At 34.4% G+C, this 16,169-nt stretch overlaps 1 protein-coding gene across 1 annotated transcript; it reads right to left on the bottom strand.

The window, feature by feature from the left end:
• Positions 1-6,498: 6,498 nt before the first annotated feature.
• LOC116141321 lies at positions 6,499-9,978 on the bottom strand. The gene is made up of 9 exons (XM_031426840.1): positions 9,827-9,978; positions 9,466-9,736; positions 9,229-9,330; positions 9,038-9,120; positions 8,827-8,943; positions 8,404-8,506; positions 7,646-8,315; positions 7,308-7,501; positions 6,499-6,959 (listed from the first exon to the last, which is right to left on the bottom strand). Exons 1-9 carry the CDS (start codon positions 9,943-9,945, stop codon positions 6,843-6,845), a joined length of 1,776 nt encoding a protein of 591 aa, XP_031282700.1. The 5' UTR covers positions 9,946-9,978; the 3' UTR covers positions 6,499-6,842.
• Positions 9,979-16,169: the final 6,191 nt, after the last annotated feature.

The raw sequence follows: 16,169 nt of genomic DNA, 5'->3' as shown, positions 1-16,169 counted from the left end.
GTTTCTTCAAACATATATCATATCAACACCATAATCAACTCTCATAATTATATCATATGTAATTTCTAAGACTTGCTTAGCACTTAGCACGTGCGAGGTCGTTGGTGTCAAAATCAAACATCAACAATTTGGCACTAGAAGGAGGGCATGATTCACATCATCTCTCCATGTTTTTCCAGCAAGTCTCAACTTCTTCAGCAAATTCTAGCTTCTTTTCACGTTATAACATGTGAAAATTTGAGCAGAATAAAGTCTAAATCTAGAAAAGCGGCAAACACAATAGTTGTAGCCCTTCAAGTAAGCTTTCTGATGGTCCAAGAATCATTAAAATCCGAGGTCTACAGGTCAAGTTATCGTCAAAATACTAAAGCTTGTTTCAAATAGCGTGGCCAGATCACTCAGACCGCACGTATCAAAGCTCTCAGATCGTATGGCTAGATCGCTAAAATCGTGCGCATTAGAGCTCTTAGATCGTGTGGCCAGATCATTCAGATCGCACGCATCAAGCTCTCAGATCGTGTGGCAAGATTGCTCATATCACACTCATCAAAGCTCTCAGATCGCGTGGCTTGATCATTCAGACTGCACCCATCAGAGCTCTCAGATGACGTGGTTAGATCGCTCAAATCGCATACATCAGAGCTCTCAAATCGCGTGGCCAGATCACTCAAATCGCACGCATCAGAGCTCTTAAATTGTGTGGTCGGCCTTCAGCTTTAATTCTTATAATGGTGCATGACCGACGAGATTTGGTCGGTCATGCGCCTTTAAGGCCTTTTCTGGCCATGGATCCGGAAACAGCTAGATCTGGCGTTTCTATGGTCGTTTCATGGCCGAAGATGTGGCCATGAAACGGCCACAGATCTGGTAGTGAAAAGGCCAGATCTTTGGCCGTGAAATGACCATAGATCCAGCCATTTTTTCGGCCATGGATTTATGATCCATGGTCATTTCTGGCTTTGCCGACGCACGGTCGACCATACGATTGGCCATGCACCATTATGTCGACTATTGGTGGCGGCCGACGGCGGTGGCTGGTTGCCGTCAGTGGCTTGGGGCGGATGGGGGTGATTTTGCTACAAATTAAAGTTTTATATGGCTGGGGTGTTTTAGCAAAATTTCAAACGTAGAGGGTTAAAAAGGATGGTTCAAAAAAAAAAAAATATTATTCTATTAATATTTTAAAATGAGGGCAAGATAGTAATCTATATGAAATATTACATACCCATCCATTGATCCTCCCAACTAAACATATTATTTACCAATTTATTTGAATCAACCAAACATATTTTATAAACATTCTCAATAATATTCAAGGTAATCTTTCTTGCTGTCAATATAATATACCCTTATAATAAAATATTATATGATCTAAACGCCCCTTATGGATAGAGTGTCTTAGAAACTAAGATTGTTTTCGCTCTAGGTATTAAGTTGAACGTGGTTTGAAACTAAAATTGTTTCATTCTGTTAATTATGTACCGGGTTTATGGTATTTTGTACTTTTGTATATCATGTTTATAAAAGCATAGTGAATTTTTCTCATTTGTGGATGTAGGCGTGTTATACCGAAACACGTAAATATCATGTTTCTTTGTGTGATGTGATTTTATTCTTACTTAATTAATGTCAAATGCATATGGATGTATCTCCTAGCATGCATATCAAAGTTTTAAAGATTTTGGTTGGTAAAAAGTATTCTCAAAAACTCATATTTCTATATCTTACTCTATTGATATATATCTACCTTGAAACAGCGAAAGGAAAATCGATTTAAATAAGAAAAAGTAGATATTTGACCTCATTATTCAAAGCAGAAAAACTCTTCTCCTTTTCTTGCATCTCAAGGGTCACTCGGCATACTAATTGAGATTTGGTTAGCCTCTGCCTTTTACAGGCTATGTTCAAATGCTTCAATCATTTCGCATGGGAACTTGAGTTTATTATTTTAAGGGTGTTTTGTATCAATCGAAATCATTTTCAAATAAAAAAGAAAAAGACAGTTGCAGGCTTGGAATTGGATGTATGAAATTATTTACAGAATATACGGAGAAAGGATAGTTTAACATAAATAAACAGTATGAAATTATGAAGTTAAGAAAACTTAGGCTCCAAATGCATGCGCAAATAATAAATTAATTGCAGTTCTTTTCTTACCAGATACAGAATTAGGTAAGCAATCCAATAGCTACACCATTAAAGATAATCTAGATCAATGGGCTGGAACACAGATTAAGAATATTAGAGAATTACGTACTAAATTCCAGATCTTCTATTTATCTAAAACGTATACGGTATACCTCTACTCTTTTCGTATTAAATAAGTTAGTATAGGCAAAATACGGGACTTCAGCCTCAAAATTTGTCTTCATTTTTTATGCATGCCGTGTATAGCAAGTAATTAATCAATTGGGTCTGATTATCCCCTGCATGAAAGTTAATAGCTTTGTCGATTACAGGAGCTAGCTAGCCGGAATACCCAAGTCTTCAGGTGGTCATTAGTATTGTCTACACTGCACTTATACAGTTATACAAGCAACATCGTATACTACTACTGGTCCACTAAATTGACTCTGGGATTTTCTTTCCGACCAAGTATCTTAACCTAACCTTTCCTTTCCTTTCCTTTCCATACACTGTAAGTCAGGCCAAGGATTTAAAATTGACTTTGCATCTAATTATGTAATAGTGTATTTATAAATTAAAGTAAACGCCTTTTTCCCACCTAAGGTTTGACGTAATGACACATTCTTACTCAAAAAGTTTCAAAATATAAATTTTTCACCCAAAATTAATATTTTGTTATTAGCCAAAGCTGATTTCGATGTCAAAAATGCTCTTCATCACCATCATTTGAAACTCCGATCTCCTCTCTACAAAACTTTTTTACTTCGACACTTGATTTTTTGCCGATTATCTGTCACTGCAAAACTAGAGTTTCCTATTCTTAGTTGATTTTTAGTGTAAATATTCAATCAGTCATACCAATTTGATCTACCGATTTTTACTCTACAAAACATCTCTCATCCTTGTTCTTGGTAACTCGTTGAACGTCGACTGAGAAAGTGAAATGTATTTTGAGTATTAACAAAATATAAATTTTGAGTAAGAAAGTGTCGCGAAGGCAAATCTTGGGTGAGAAAAATTCGTTTACTCTTATAAAATAATATGGTAATGACTAATGTGAGGTCAGTTCATGGAATCCGGTTTGAAACTATATTACTCTCACGTAAAACTGTAGCTATAAACCAAATCGCATGCCACACAGCTTTGACTTTGCTTCAATTTAACTTGCTGTGGTATTTATTAGTCATAAATATAATAAATATAGCAGAAGAAAATTTGTCGGTCAAACTTGAGTTTTTTATCAAACCTTTAATCGTGTCCAATGAGGTTCATGTGAGGTTTTTTAATAGGATTCAATTCAATTAGTTCATAAAATATTTATTAAAAAAAAAAACAACAATGTTGAAAATTCTAGATAACAAAGTCTAAGAATGAAAGTCTACAAAAAGACTTAAAAGAAGTCCTCAAACGAAATCAAAATTCAAGTTAACATGTTGTCAAGTGAACAAGGGCCGTCAGTGGTCCCGAAATTTCCAGTTTATTGTAAATCCATCATTCATAAACTTATGTATTTCAATGGTGATAGAGACATGTGGGTGGCTATAAGAATTTGGACTATCTGTCAGACTGTCACCATCACGGTCAACCAAAGTGAATTTTCTCTTTCTAAGGTGTGTTCATTTGGAGTATTGGACCCGCTTGTCAGGCTGTCTTCCAATATTGATGAATTTTTGAAAAGGATAATACCGCGCCAATAATTCTTTTTTACACATGTTTTTTCTAATAATTCTGATGCAGTAGTTTATAATTAGTGAATTTATAATTAATTAGTAAAATTTATAAAAATTTATTATAAATTAATCAATTATAAAATAATTATGTCAAAGTTATAAGATAAAATTTGTGAAAGAGAATTGATAACGTTGTATTATTATTTTAAAAAATATTAAATCTTGTTTTTGAAACTTGAAAGGTTAGCAGACACATGTATTTATCCTATATTCTCGCCACCCATTATCTGACAATTGTTCATCTTAACTTTTCTTACTTTGTCTATTTGGATGTATCAAAACAAGACTTAGATGGCTGCAACTGCATGGCAAGAACTAATTTTCAATTTGAATTGTCATAAATTTTTTGATTCTTTTAACTTCGAAAATTAATAAACTCCCCTTTTTTTTTCCTCAATGAAAGGAGCATGATATTCTTACGTATAAAGGTATGAGACTAATTCTCGATCGAGGTTTAAGTAAATGTCTCTGACCACAAACTACTTCTAGTAAAAATCAAACCCGTGATAAAGTTTGCTCAGACAATTGTTCATCTTAACTTCTCTACTTTGTCTATTTGGATGTATCAAAACAAGACTTAGATGGCTGCAACTGCATGGCAAGAACTAATTTTCAATTTGAATTGTCATAAGTTTTTAGATTCTTTTAACTTCAAAAATTAATAAATTCCCCTTTTTGTTTCTCAGTGAAAGGAGCGTGATATTCTTACGTATAAAGGTATAAGACTAATTCTCGATCGAGGTTTAAGTAAATGTCTCTAACCACAAACTACTTCCAATAAAAATTAAACCCGTGATAAAGTTGGCTCAGACAATTATTCATCTTAACTTTTCTACTTTGTCTAGTTGGAGTATCAAAACAAGACTTAGATGGCTGCAACTGCATGGCAAGGACTAATTTTCAATTTGAATTGTCATAAGTTTTTAGATTCTTTTAACTTCAAAAATTAATAAATTCCCCCTTTTTTTTCTCAGTGAAAGGAGCGTGATATGTTCACGTATAAAGGTATGACTTATATGAGACTAATTCTTGATCGAGGCTTAAGTAAATGTCTCTGACTACAAGCTACTTCCAATGAAAATCAAACCTGTGACAAAGTTTGCTCATGAAAGTCCAATTACCAACTAGACCACGACTCATGGTTATAAAGCCATACAGGCCCCCTTTACTGTTAGAATTTATACGTTATTCATGGGTTTCTTCTTGGCTCTTGCTCTTGCTCTTGACCATTACTTAGAAGTTAAAACTACTCAGTAGAATTTGGATGGCAGAGGAAGGCGAATTCAATATCTTAAACATTTCTGAGTTATAGTCTTCTTGGTAGGTATATAAATGTTATAGTAATCTTCCAATCATATTTTAACCATTACCAACTATCTTAGAAATCTTCAACCTCTTTTAGTAATAAAATTACCCATATTCTAAAGCAAAACTTACAAGCTTCCCTTCTGGTCTTGTTCTCGTTTCATCTTAACCAACGCCTGCAAGTTGCCCTTTCGGTCCACTCCTAACTTCACGTGTTTCAAAGTCCGCAGACATGGTGTTGTTAATTCAACACTTCTACTTCAATACTATAACATATCCACTATGCAGGCACCAAGAAAACTCAAATTTCTGCAGGCCAAAACCATGGAAAAATCAACAACTAATCCTTTAGAAACTATCGAATTTCCCTTTAAAAAACAAGAAACAACTACCCCTTACTTTATGTGATTAGTAACTATCATCCCTCACACATTGTTGCACGTGGGTGGTTTATTGTTGAAATTGAGTATCCATATATTCACTTTTTCGATCAGAAAGTTGTCCGAAAGTTCCTCTCCCTCCATGCCAAACTTCAGACAGATTTATGACTACATATTCCTTTTTGCCAAATTTGTAAGACAACTAAAAATTAAAAATTAAAAAAAATGGTGAAATTCAAAATTTCATATAATTATTTTGAGTTTTGACCATGCCTTGTCATAATTGAAAGCACATTTTTAACATGTTCACTGCAGCTAAAATCAAAATAAATATGGATTACCATTCCAGGAAATTATTTTGGGGAGGCTGAATTTTTTTTCAAATTAGTGTTAAATTTATATTAATTTTTTGGATGAATATTGATGGTACAAAAACATTTCATTAATTGAAGGTAATCATACTTCAAAGGACAATATGCAAATGATTTTTTTTTTTTTTTTAAGTTTTGAAATACAATAGATAAATATATAAAATGGAATTTTGAAATTTGCATTAACAATAAGTGGCTTTTAACCATGTAAAGATTATTATATTGCTTTTTAAAACAATTCTTTAGTATTTAGTTGGCTTTCTTGAAGTTGGACTGATATGGTAAAAATAAAAACTGTAGAATCAATAAAATTTAACCAATCTAATATAATTATTATTATTATTTTTTTAAATTGGCAACAATTTCCTCCCTAATTCAACAAAATCCAATTGAATCGCGGGAAAAGTTAGAGACAGTAATTTTATGTGAACTCAACAACTCCAAACCATTGAATTGTATTGCATCAATAACCAAAAATTGGTATTTTAAATTTAAACAAAATGTTTCTATTTCATTAACTTAATCCTTTAAGGTTTATATAAATTAAAAATACACATCATGTACATAGGCAAAGCATAGCTTGTTACTAACCCAATCCCATCCACTGATGTTTCTCCAAATCCATGCAAGTTATGACTGCACAAATTGAACTTCAATGCTCCTAATTTGAGGAATGAAGAACATAGCCGCTTATTCCCATCCAAAAGGCAAATAACTCAATAACATGGAATAGTTTCAGTCTAAAGTTTAAACCCCAAACTGTTATCAGAAAGGTGGATTGACTTAAAGAGACATCAACATAAATTGCCTCTTGCTCTATATTTTTCTTTCGGCATATTGATGGTTACAAAAGAACTTCAGGCTTTTCTTTGTGGCCACAAATATAGTCCTAATTAAGAAGTTGTCAACATAGTGATGTGTGCAGTTAATTACTGGCTGACCCTTTCAAAGAAGTGTTCTATTTGCAAGCAACCTGGGGACTGCACATTACTTGTCTTTGCTCCAAATTTTAACCTCTTTGCAGATAACAAATTCTCTTTACCATGCTGCATAAAAGAGGAAGATGCAAACCCACGTCTCAAATTAGCTAATACCAGGAAAAAAAAGGACCAAAAAACAAAGTTTTAAGAGAAAAGTACAGGCAAAAAATGTCTATGGGCAAAACATTCAAAATTCGTTAATTCCCTACAAAACGAAAGTCTAACAGCAAGTATACTCAAGATAACATGTAACTATCAGTTTGTAGAAATTCACTAAGTTAGCCAAAACTTCAGACCAAACTATCTGTTAGGAGTAAATACTGTTAATAAACTGATAGAGGATATAGCTTACAGTTCAAGTCAAATGTTCCAGACAAAAATAATTTGGATGGGAAAGTGAGTGTGTATAGGCACCTGTGAAGATTGATTTGCAGATCTCAGAACTTTAATTCTGCCACCTCTCCCGTCAGCTCCAACAGCAATCAAATCACCACTGTTTTTTATTGAACCTTGCATGGGCACTTTGTTTTGGCCACGCTTGCACCATTTACCCAAATACCGGTTTGTTCCATCAGGACCAAGCAACCCACTAGAAAAACATACATCACCTGGATTTCTTTACAAGTTAAATTCAAAATATCTTGACAACAAAAGAAGCATTTGGTTGATGTAATTAAATCACAAAATTCTAGCTCAATCCACCATCTGAAAACCCTTGCATAAACTCAAAATTGCACCAACCTTAAAATTACCTGGTTTGGAAAGAGGAACTGGCATTGGAGACTCTTTTCTGATGTTGAGGACAGGTTGAACTTGTTCAAAGTCATCATCATCATCAACAATCAAAGTTACTTCCTCCGTAGCAGCAGCAGGAGCAGTGCCATTATCATTATTGATACCAGATCTTGAACCCAGATTCCCGAGCAGATTATGAGGGCCATGCCCAGCAACTTCTTTGTTGTTAACATGACTTGCATTTAATCTTGACAGAGTAGGGTTATGGATGACATCTACATTGGCTTGATGTTTTAAATGAGGACTTGAAAGTTCAAGCACAACTGTAGAAGATCTTGATGTTTCCTCAATTAATGAAGCATTTTTTGCTTTTTTATGAGCCATTATACCTACAACTTCTTCAGCGTGATTTGCATTCAGGCTTTCAAAGGAATTGAAGTTTTCTAATTTTGTGGAGCAAGATAAATCACCTTTCACACTTCTAGTCCCATCCAATTCACTCATTGGTACAGAACATTGTTCCACAAAATCTTCTGATATATGATTAGTTGTATGCGAAAATTTAGAGCAATCAACATTGCCATTCAGAATATCATTTTCATGACTGGTTTTCTTTAAGGCTTTCAAAGACCTCAAAACTTCATTATCTTTTAATTCTCCTGCTGTTTCCAGTTCTTGTACCCTAGTCTGATGATGTCCAAATAAAAAATGGTTTGCCAGGGTCAAATTAAGAACCCACCATAAACAATTTTATAATGGTTGATCCGAGACTTACCTTTAGTTTAAGTATCTTTTCTTTAGCTTTCTCAAGTTTGGCACATGAACGAGTCTTTTCTCTTCCAAGAAGATTACACTTGGCCATCAATTCTATATAATTCCTGCTCAACATTTTGCAGCCAAAAAGTATGTGTACTGTCAGTTCATATGTATATATATATGACAGATACGGAATAAACAAGAAAATATGATGCAGTGCTATTTCCTTATTAATTTGCAATTGCCATAGATAAAGCATGAAAACATAGTTGAATGATGCTTTTAATCTATACCGGTAAATCCAAGCTTCAACCACTTCTATGAACTGTGCTGGGCAGTTAAGTTTGATTGGTGTCAAAAGACAGAGTGAAAGCTCCAATAACTTTCCATGTTGATGAGTACTAGTAAATTAACAGAGGGATAAATATAAAAATTAACTCACCTGTTACGAATGACCAAAGACTTTCTTAGAACATCGATTGTATCTTTGTTGTTAGCTCCATTACCCAAAGAGGCAAACTTTAAAACTTCATTTTCATCCAGGTTCAAATCTGATACCCTAAATTGAAAACCACACAACCAGGTCAGCAGCAAACAAGGATTCATTACAAGCATCGAATTAATCAAATAATCATTTGACCAAATACACTCACAATTTGAGGGCTGCAAGCTCTTTGGCCAAGGCCATATTCCTCTCTTGAAGCCTCAAGCACTCGGATGTCAATTTATCAAGGTCCTATATAACACAATCAACCTAAGAATCATTTGAAATTTCTACTTAAATCATGGACATATACTTCTTACGTAATACAAAAGTATTCAAAACCACAGTGAATTAATTCACCTGGGATTTCAGATGAAGCTGCTGTTGAATATATGTTTTTTCTCGCAAAAATTCATTCTTCAATGCTACTTCCTTCTTTGTATGCTCCCTGCTAAGACACAACTGAAACAAGAATTGCCTAATTAAAGGACTATCTAAAATATCCTGACATTTATTTGTCCCCCTTGCAATTCCAATGAAAAATAACCAAAAATTTAAAATCTAATAGAAAAATCATAACAATAAATAACCATATACCTCCTCGTTGATTTGTTTAAGCTCCTGCCCTTGACTCTCCAAAGCCGAATTAAGCCTCGAAACCTTGACTTCCAATCTCTTCACTTCACAGCGCAAAACCTCTGGGTCTTCTGCTTCACAATCTTTCGGCTTCTGTGAAACCAACGTTTCGGTCTGATCACCAATCGACTGAAAGTAAATTCGACTGACATCATTCGATTTACAACTTTGCTTGCACACAGGACATGTGCACTTCTTCGTGCTTGAACAGTACTCGAACCACTGCTGCAAGCTAGAGTTTGAAATAAAAAGAAACAAAAATTATTCAAAAAGCACACATACTTAATAAATACATATTGTATGCAGATATACGCCCACAGACCAGAGCTCATGGAAGACGTGGCCACAAATCGATATAACTTGCAGGTCTTCGACGATTGGCTTGAGATCTTCATAGCAGATTGAACATATTGGCTTGCCAAATTTGTTATCAATAGCCATTGTTTCATTTGTTTGTGCCTCGTTTCTCCGTGTTTGCCTCTTTGCTTATTACTCTGCTGTCTGCTCGTCTTGAAAATGGCGCGACTCTTCAAACTAAAATGGGCGGAACGCGGGAGGGGAGGGAAAACACTAAAAATTTACTTTGTTCCGGGAGAAGCCACGTGTTCAATACCACGTGAACGTCACGTGACCTTTAAATATTCTTTATTTTTTTTACTTTAAAGAGAAAACAAAAAAATAAAAGTTTGTCGGCTTTTGTCGATTCTTCGTATTAGTCGATTCTTAGTATTATTAAATCTTCGTGCATAAATTTCCACGCACTTTGGCGATTTGAGGCAGAAAGATCTACATTGCTACAAAAAGCGGCTTAAAATTTAGTTGAAACGTATCAAATTTTCAATTAGACGAGAACCCAATAGGCCAATACACCCTAAACGGCGGCATCAAGTCACCGTTTGGTGTGATTTTGAATCGCCACCGGAGAAAAGATAAAAGAAACAAAGACAAGAAGATTGGTCCGGCATCTTGCCTTCTGGCTCTGGGTTGTGAATAGAATATAACGTAAATAATGTTTATTTATTTATTTTTAAATGATATGAACGTTATGGTTGAACTTGAATCCTTTAAACGGGACTGAGCGGCGGGCAAGCAAGGCTTCGGTTCATGAACTGGGCTTGTCAGTGTAAAACTTGGGGCCTTCATCTGAATTCTGTTGGGCTACAATTCTAGGGCCTGCGTACTTTTTAAAGAGACAGCCAATGTTTCCCAGTCAACTATCAACTCCATCCTATGACTTTAATTAAAAGGTAAACTGTATTTAATAACTCGTCTTCTCCAAAAGTGAATGAATAAATGATATGACAGTGAATAATTTAAATCAAATTCTTTCAGGTTTTACGCTTTTTAGAAATTGATTAAATAGATTACGTGGGCTCCAATTAAATAATCTGATTAAAAGATCGTAAATCTCTGAATATTGCCATTTGTTATACTTAAAGATCAAAAAATAAAAATATGAAATATTGTATTTGTTATGCCAAAAATACACATTATTGTTGTCAGTACCATCAATTAGAGCTTAACAAGAACTCAAAGATAAAGTGGTATTAACCCTCAAAACTCAAACTGCCTCAAAGAAATATTTTATATCAATTCTATCTCATTTTAAGATAAGGATTAAATAATGATCTCCACATGTAAAGACAACTTGCAAAAACACTCTTATATTGACTTCAAAAGTATAAATTGGCACCTTTCCTCACGAAAGAGGAATCTAGGCATATGAGAGCTGGGCACAAGCGTGAGCTTCATTGGATGCGTGTGGTTTCATATTATTATCCATATTCTCAATCCTATTTTCCAAATATTGTTTGGCACATTATTTGAGAAATATTATTGTATTTTTTTAATTATTTTTAGACCCCTTAAATTTATTAATTTCATTAAATACCCCCAGAAAAAAAGTTTAAAAAATAACAAAAACACCCCCTAAACCCATACTTGCTAGATTCTGGCAACCACCATCGGTGGTAGCTGGAATCTGTTACAACGGCCTACACCATGACCGGAAAAGGCCAGTAATTCACCGATCTGGCCATCAGCGACGGCCAAAGAAATGGTCGTCGTTGACCGACAACGACAGTTTGCGGATGTCGACGGCCACATTTGGCCTTCAATCTGGCCTTTTTCGGCCAGATCCGTAGTGGATCTGGACAGAAAAGGCCATATCGACGCGTTACGACACAGATCCGATCGGTCTGTGCCGTAACGCAATTTTTCAGCCAAATTCTGGCAATGGTAGGGGTGTTTTTTTCATTTTACAAAAATTTTATATATTGGGGTGTTTAGTTAAATTAGCAAACCTATGTGGTTTTTTAGAAATTTTTAAAGTTTACCTCGTAATACTCCCATATTCAACTACCCAATATTATTCCCAAAATCCTATCCAAAATAATAAACCAAACACACCCAATTATTTCTCTGTAAACAAAGCATTTTTCCATTTTTGTATCCCTTACAGACAATATTAGAAAAATAGTCAGAGAATAATAAAATAACAGTGGATGTAGAATTCGCTTTAAGCATTTGAACCACTATAAAAATCTCTTTTGTCAATCTATTATTTATGTTTATGCAAACATATATAATCTCTACACCATAATCAACTCTCATAATCATTCATGTGTAATTTCTAAGACTAGCTTAGCAATTTGCAAGTGCGAGTCATTGGTGTCAAAATCACGCATCAACAGCTTAACGCTAAAGGACATGATTCGCATCAGCTCTCCATGTTTTTCCAACAAGCCTCAAAATCTTCACATTATCAAATGTGAAAATCTAAGCATGATAAAGTCTAAATTTGGCAAAGCAAAAACGCAAGAGTTGTAGCCCTTTGAGTCAGCTTTTCGATGGTCCATTAATCATCAAAATATGAGGTTTACAGCTCAAGTTATCGTAAAAATACTAAAGCATGTTCCACATCATATCTCTCAGATCACGTGGTCAGGTCGCGCACATCAGAGCTCTCAGATTGAGTGGGTAGATCAAATCGCGCGCATCAGAGCTCTCAGATCACGTGGCCAGATAGCTAAAATCTCTCATATCAGATCGCGCCCCCAAGCAACCAGATCGTGCTTCCAAGCATCTAGATCATACGTTTAAGATCGTTGAGATCATAAGTTCAAATCGTTTAGACCGTACTTCCGAGCGGCCAGACTATGCTTCCAAGCACCTAAATCATGCTTCCGAGCAACCTAGATCGTTGATCTCGAGTTCTCAAATCAAGCTTCGCACTTTCTGATCGAACTCCTTGAGTTCTCAGATCAAGCTTTGCGCTTTCTAATCGAACTTCTTGAGTTCTCAAATCAAGTTTCGCGCTTTCTAATCGAACTCCTTGAGTTCTCAGATCAAGTTTCGCGCTTTTGGATTGAACTCCTCATGTTCTCAAATCAAGCTTTGGGCTTTCTGATCGAATTCATTGTATTCTCAGATGAAGCTTCATGCTTTCTAATCAAACTCTTTGTGCTATACGCTTTCTAATTGAACTCTTTGTGCTCTCAGATCACAAAGAGCTTTTAAGCTCTCATGGTGGAAATAACTATCGAGTTCTTAGATCAAAGCTCCTTGCGCTTCATATTGAGCTCCTTATGCTTTCTGATCGAGCTCATAAGCTCGCTCATTCGCTAAGATCGCACGCATCAGATCTTTCAGATTGCGCTTCAAATCGCTTAGATTGCGTGCACATATTAAGCTCTTTAAGATTTCAGATTGCTCAAATCGCAATCAACTCTTAGCTCTGAGATTGCGAGCAGCCTCAGATCGTGTTCTCAACTCTCAGATCGTGTTCTCAACGCTCATATCGCGATTAGTTCTCGGTTCTTAGATCGCGACCACCTGTTAGCATTAGAAAAAACATGTAGAAAACTCAAAATGGCATCGAAATATTGGATTTTGGCCCTGAAAATGGTCTCAACCGAGTTTACCTATTGCCATGATGTAGAGCTCAGAACGAGCTTTCCATGAATATCTTACGGGCTCCAAAACTCCTCCTGGATAAAAAGTTATAGCTATTTAAGTTGGCTTGTCTATTTAGGACCTTTGAGTCGCAAGTTTGGGCATCTGATGCTCAGTTTGTAAGATTTCATGCTTAGAAAGGGTAAAATTGGTGTAAAACATGGTATAAGGTCATATGACATGTTATTGAAACTAAAAATGGTGAAATTGTTACCTTTTATGTTTTATAACTTTTGTAACTTGAAAAGGAGTTCAAGATTTTCAACAAATTTGATAAAAATCCTCAAAATAAAGTCCACTCCAAGATTAAGAAAAGAGAGCCGACCATGAAAGATCAAGAGAGAGATTTTCAATCAAAATGAAAAATTAGATTAAATTTGAGAATATCACTTATTTATATACAATGACCATTTTACTATAATTTGAAATTCTTCTTAAGTTCTTAAATTAATATGAATCATATATTAGCGCTTAATACAAATTCAATATTATTTTCAAGTCCTTTAAATAATTTCAATTTAATATTAACTCTTTAATATTAAATCATTGATTTAAACAAATTTATAATTTTATGTCACATAAAATAATCCCGTTTAATATTTAACACATTCTTGAATCCAATTTAATAATATATTTTAGTCTATTATTGAATCTAATATAATAATTACCAAATTACATTATTACCCTTGGTAAGTGCTAACTTCCCATGAGTAATCATTTATCACCAATACATAAATTCGGATGCACAAGTTTACATCTGAACATCGTTAACCTTTAACGATATGTATTACTCTCTTTTCTCATACTTGGTTTTTAGGTGTGACCACTTAGGTTCACTGTAACCTAGTCATGGGCCCAATATCACAATTCGATATGTTTCATCATAACTATTTATGATCGAAACTCCCACTGATTATGGTAGACATCTAGCAATGTTCCATAACCCCTAAGCTACAAAGAAGTTAAATTCCAATGAACATTTTTTCCTAATCGTACGTTTTATGTAGTAAAATCCCTTCGTCGTCTAATCTCGATTAATGGTGTGTCAAAACCCTTAACTTAATCTTTATCTGAATTATCAATCAATACAATGGAACATGTCATCATAAAACTCATTTTCATATGAATATTTTGTACTCTGGCCAGAGATTTTCTTTTTCCAATGTTTATTGACATTCGTTTGAGAATTCAAGACCAAACTATTTCGAGTCAACAGATCTCATCTTGACCATCACTTGTCATCGCACATGAATAACATATGATCACACCGACTTCTTACACAAAACATGACTAGTCTCGTGTACATACATCTTAAGAATCATATGCATCCTATGTCGAGTCCAATCGTGATGTCTCAAGTCTAAGGATTAGTGGTACACTAGTACGATCTTACGATGTATCATTGATAACATTCTAAATGTCTATGTGATTTATCATAATCGGTCATATTCGATAAATAGTTCACCAACCTTTTATCCATGCTAATGCCCTACTGATATACCTCTTACAATTACTCACAGTAATACTATCACATGATATTCAATGAAGGCATTTAACATGCCTACTATACAATGTTATTGCCCAATTAACATTACTTATGTAGGGAATACTTCGATGATTTGATCTTCTAAAGATTCATATCATCTGGACATTTCACATGCATTATAAATAGTATAAATGAAACAGTAAACTACATGTGAAATCATAACTCTTTCTTCTATTCTCAAAAGAGTATTTACAAGATATAATACCCCGAAACCGACAACATGATTGGTTCTTAGGGCATACACTACCATAGTTCTCTACAGGAATTCATCTACTAGACATTTTATGTCAATTATTAGATCGCACTTAGCTTTGGATTACTCCAAGCGCTCAGATTGTAGTTCTAGCTCTCAACACCAAATCACGCCAGGCATAGTATGACAACCATTCAGATCTAAGACATGAGTTTTTGAAGTGCAATTACGCACTCCAAATACATACTGATGTCATCACCACCAATTAGAGCTTAGCAAACACTCAAAGATAAAGTGGTATTAGCTATCAAAACCCAAACTGTCTCAAAAAGATATTTCATATCAATCCTATCCTATTTTAAGATAAGGATTAAGAAGTGGTTTTCATGTATCAAGACAACTTGCAAAAACGCTTATTACATTGACCTCAAAGGTATAAATGGGCACCTCTCTTCACGAAAGAGGAAGCTAGGCATATGAGAGTTGGGTACAAGCATGAGCTTCATTATTTATTTGTAAACAAAGTATTTCTCAATTTTTGTACCCCTTGCAAGCAATATTAGAAAAATAGTCAGAGAATAATAAAATAACAGTGAATGTGAGATTCGCTTTAAACATCCGAACCACTATAAAAATCTCTTTTGTTAATCCATTATTTATGTTTCTGCAAACATATATAATCTCTACACCATAATCAACTTTCATAATCATTCATATATAATTTCTAAGATCAGCTTAATACTTTATACGTGCAAGTCATTGGTGTCAAAATCACGTATCAACAGTATTGAACAAAGCTTTCAACAAATATAAAATCAGTCATGTATTTATTATGTATGAAGTTCAATGAATGATTCTAATAAGATTCTTATAAAAATAAAAAGCAATAGTTATTGAAGAGGATTTTATTATAAAGCTTTTTGAGATTGTTAAAGTGAAATTAATTTTTATTATTTTAATAGATTTAAATAA

The sequence above is a fragment of the Pistacia vera genome, unplaced genomic scaffold (genome assembly GCF_008641045.1).
Source record: "Pistacia vera cultivar Batoury unplaced genomic scaffold, PisVer_v2 Contig398, whole genome shotgun sequence".
In the NCBI taxonomy this organism is placed as follows: domain Eukaryota; kingdom Viridiplantae; phylum Streptophyta; class Magnoliopsida; order Sapindales; family Anacardiaceae; genus Pistacia; species Pistacia vera.
Note: the sequence above shows the minus strand (reverse complement) of the source record. Positions and strands in the feature narration are given on the sequence as shown.

Bases quoted from the DNA above. Each gene is read 5' to 3' on its own strand.
- LOC116141321 (XM_031426840.1), bottom strand. From the start codon at position 9,945: ATGGCTATTGATAACAAATTTGGCAAGCCAATATGTTCAATCTGCTAT. The intron at 7,502-7,645 runs GTAATTTTAAGG...AAAGAAATCCAG, and splicing joins AGTTCCTCTTTCCAAACCAG to GTGATGTATGTTTTTCTAGT. The intron at 6,960-7,307 runs GTGCCTATACAC...TCTTTTATGCAG, and splicing joins CTGCAAATCAATCTTCACAG to CATGGTAAAGAGAATTTGTT.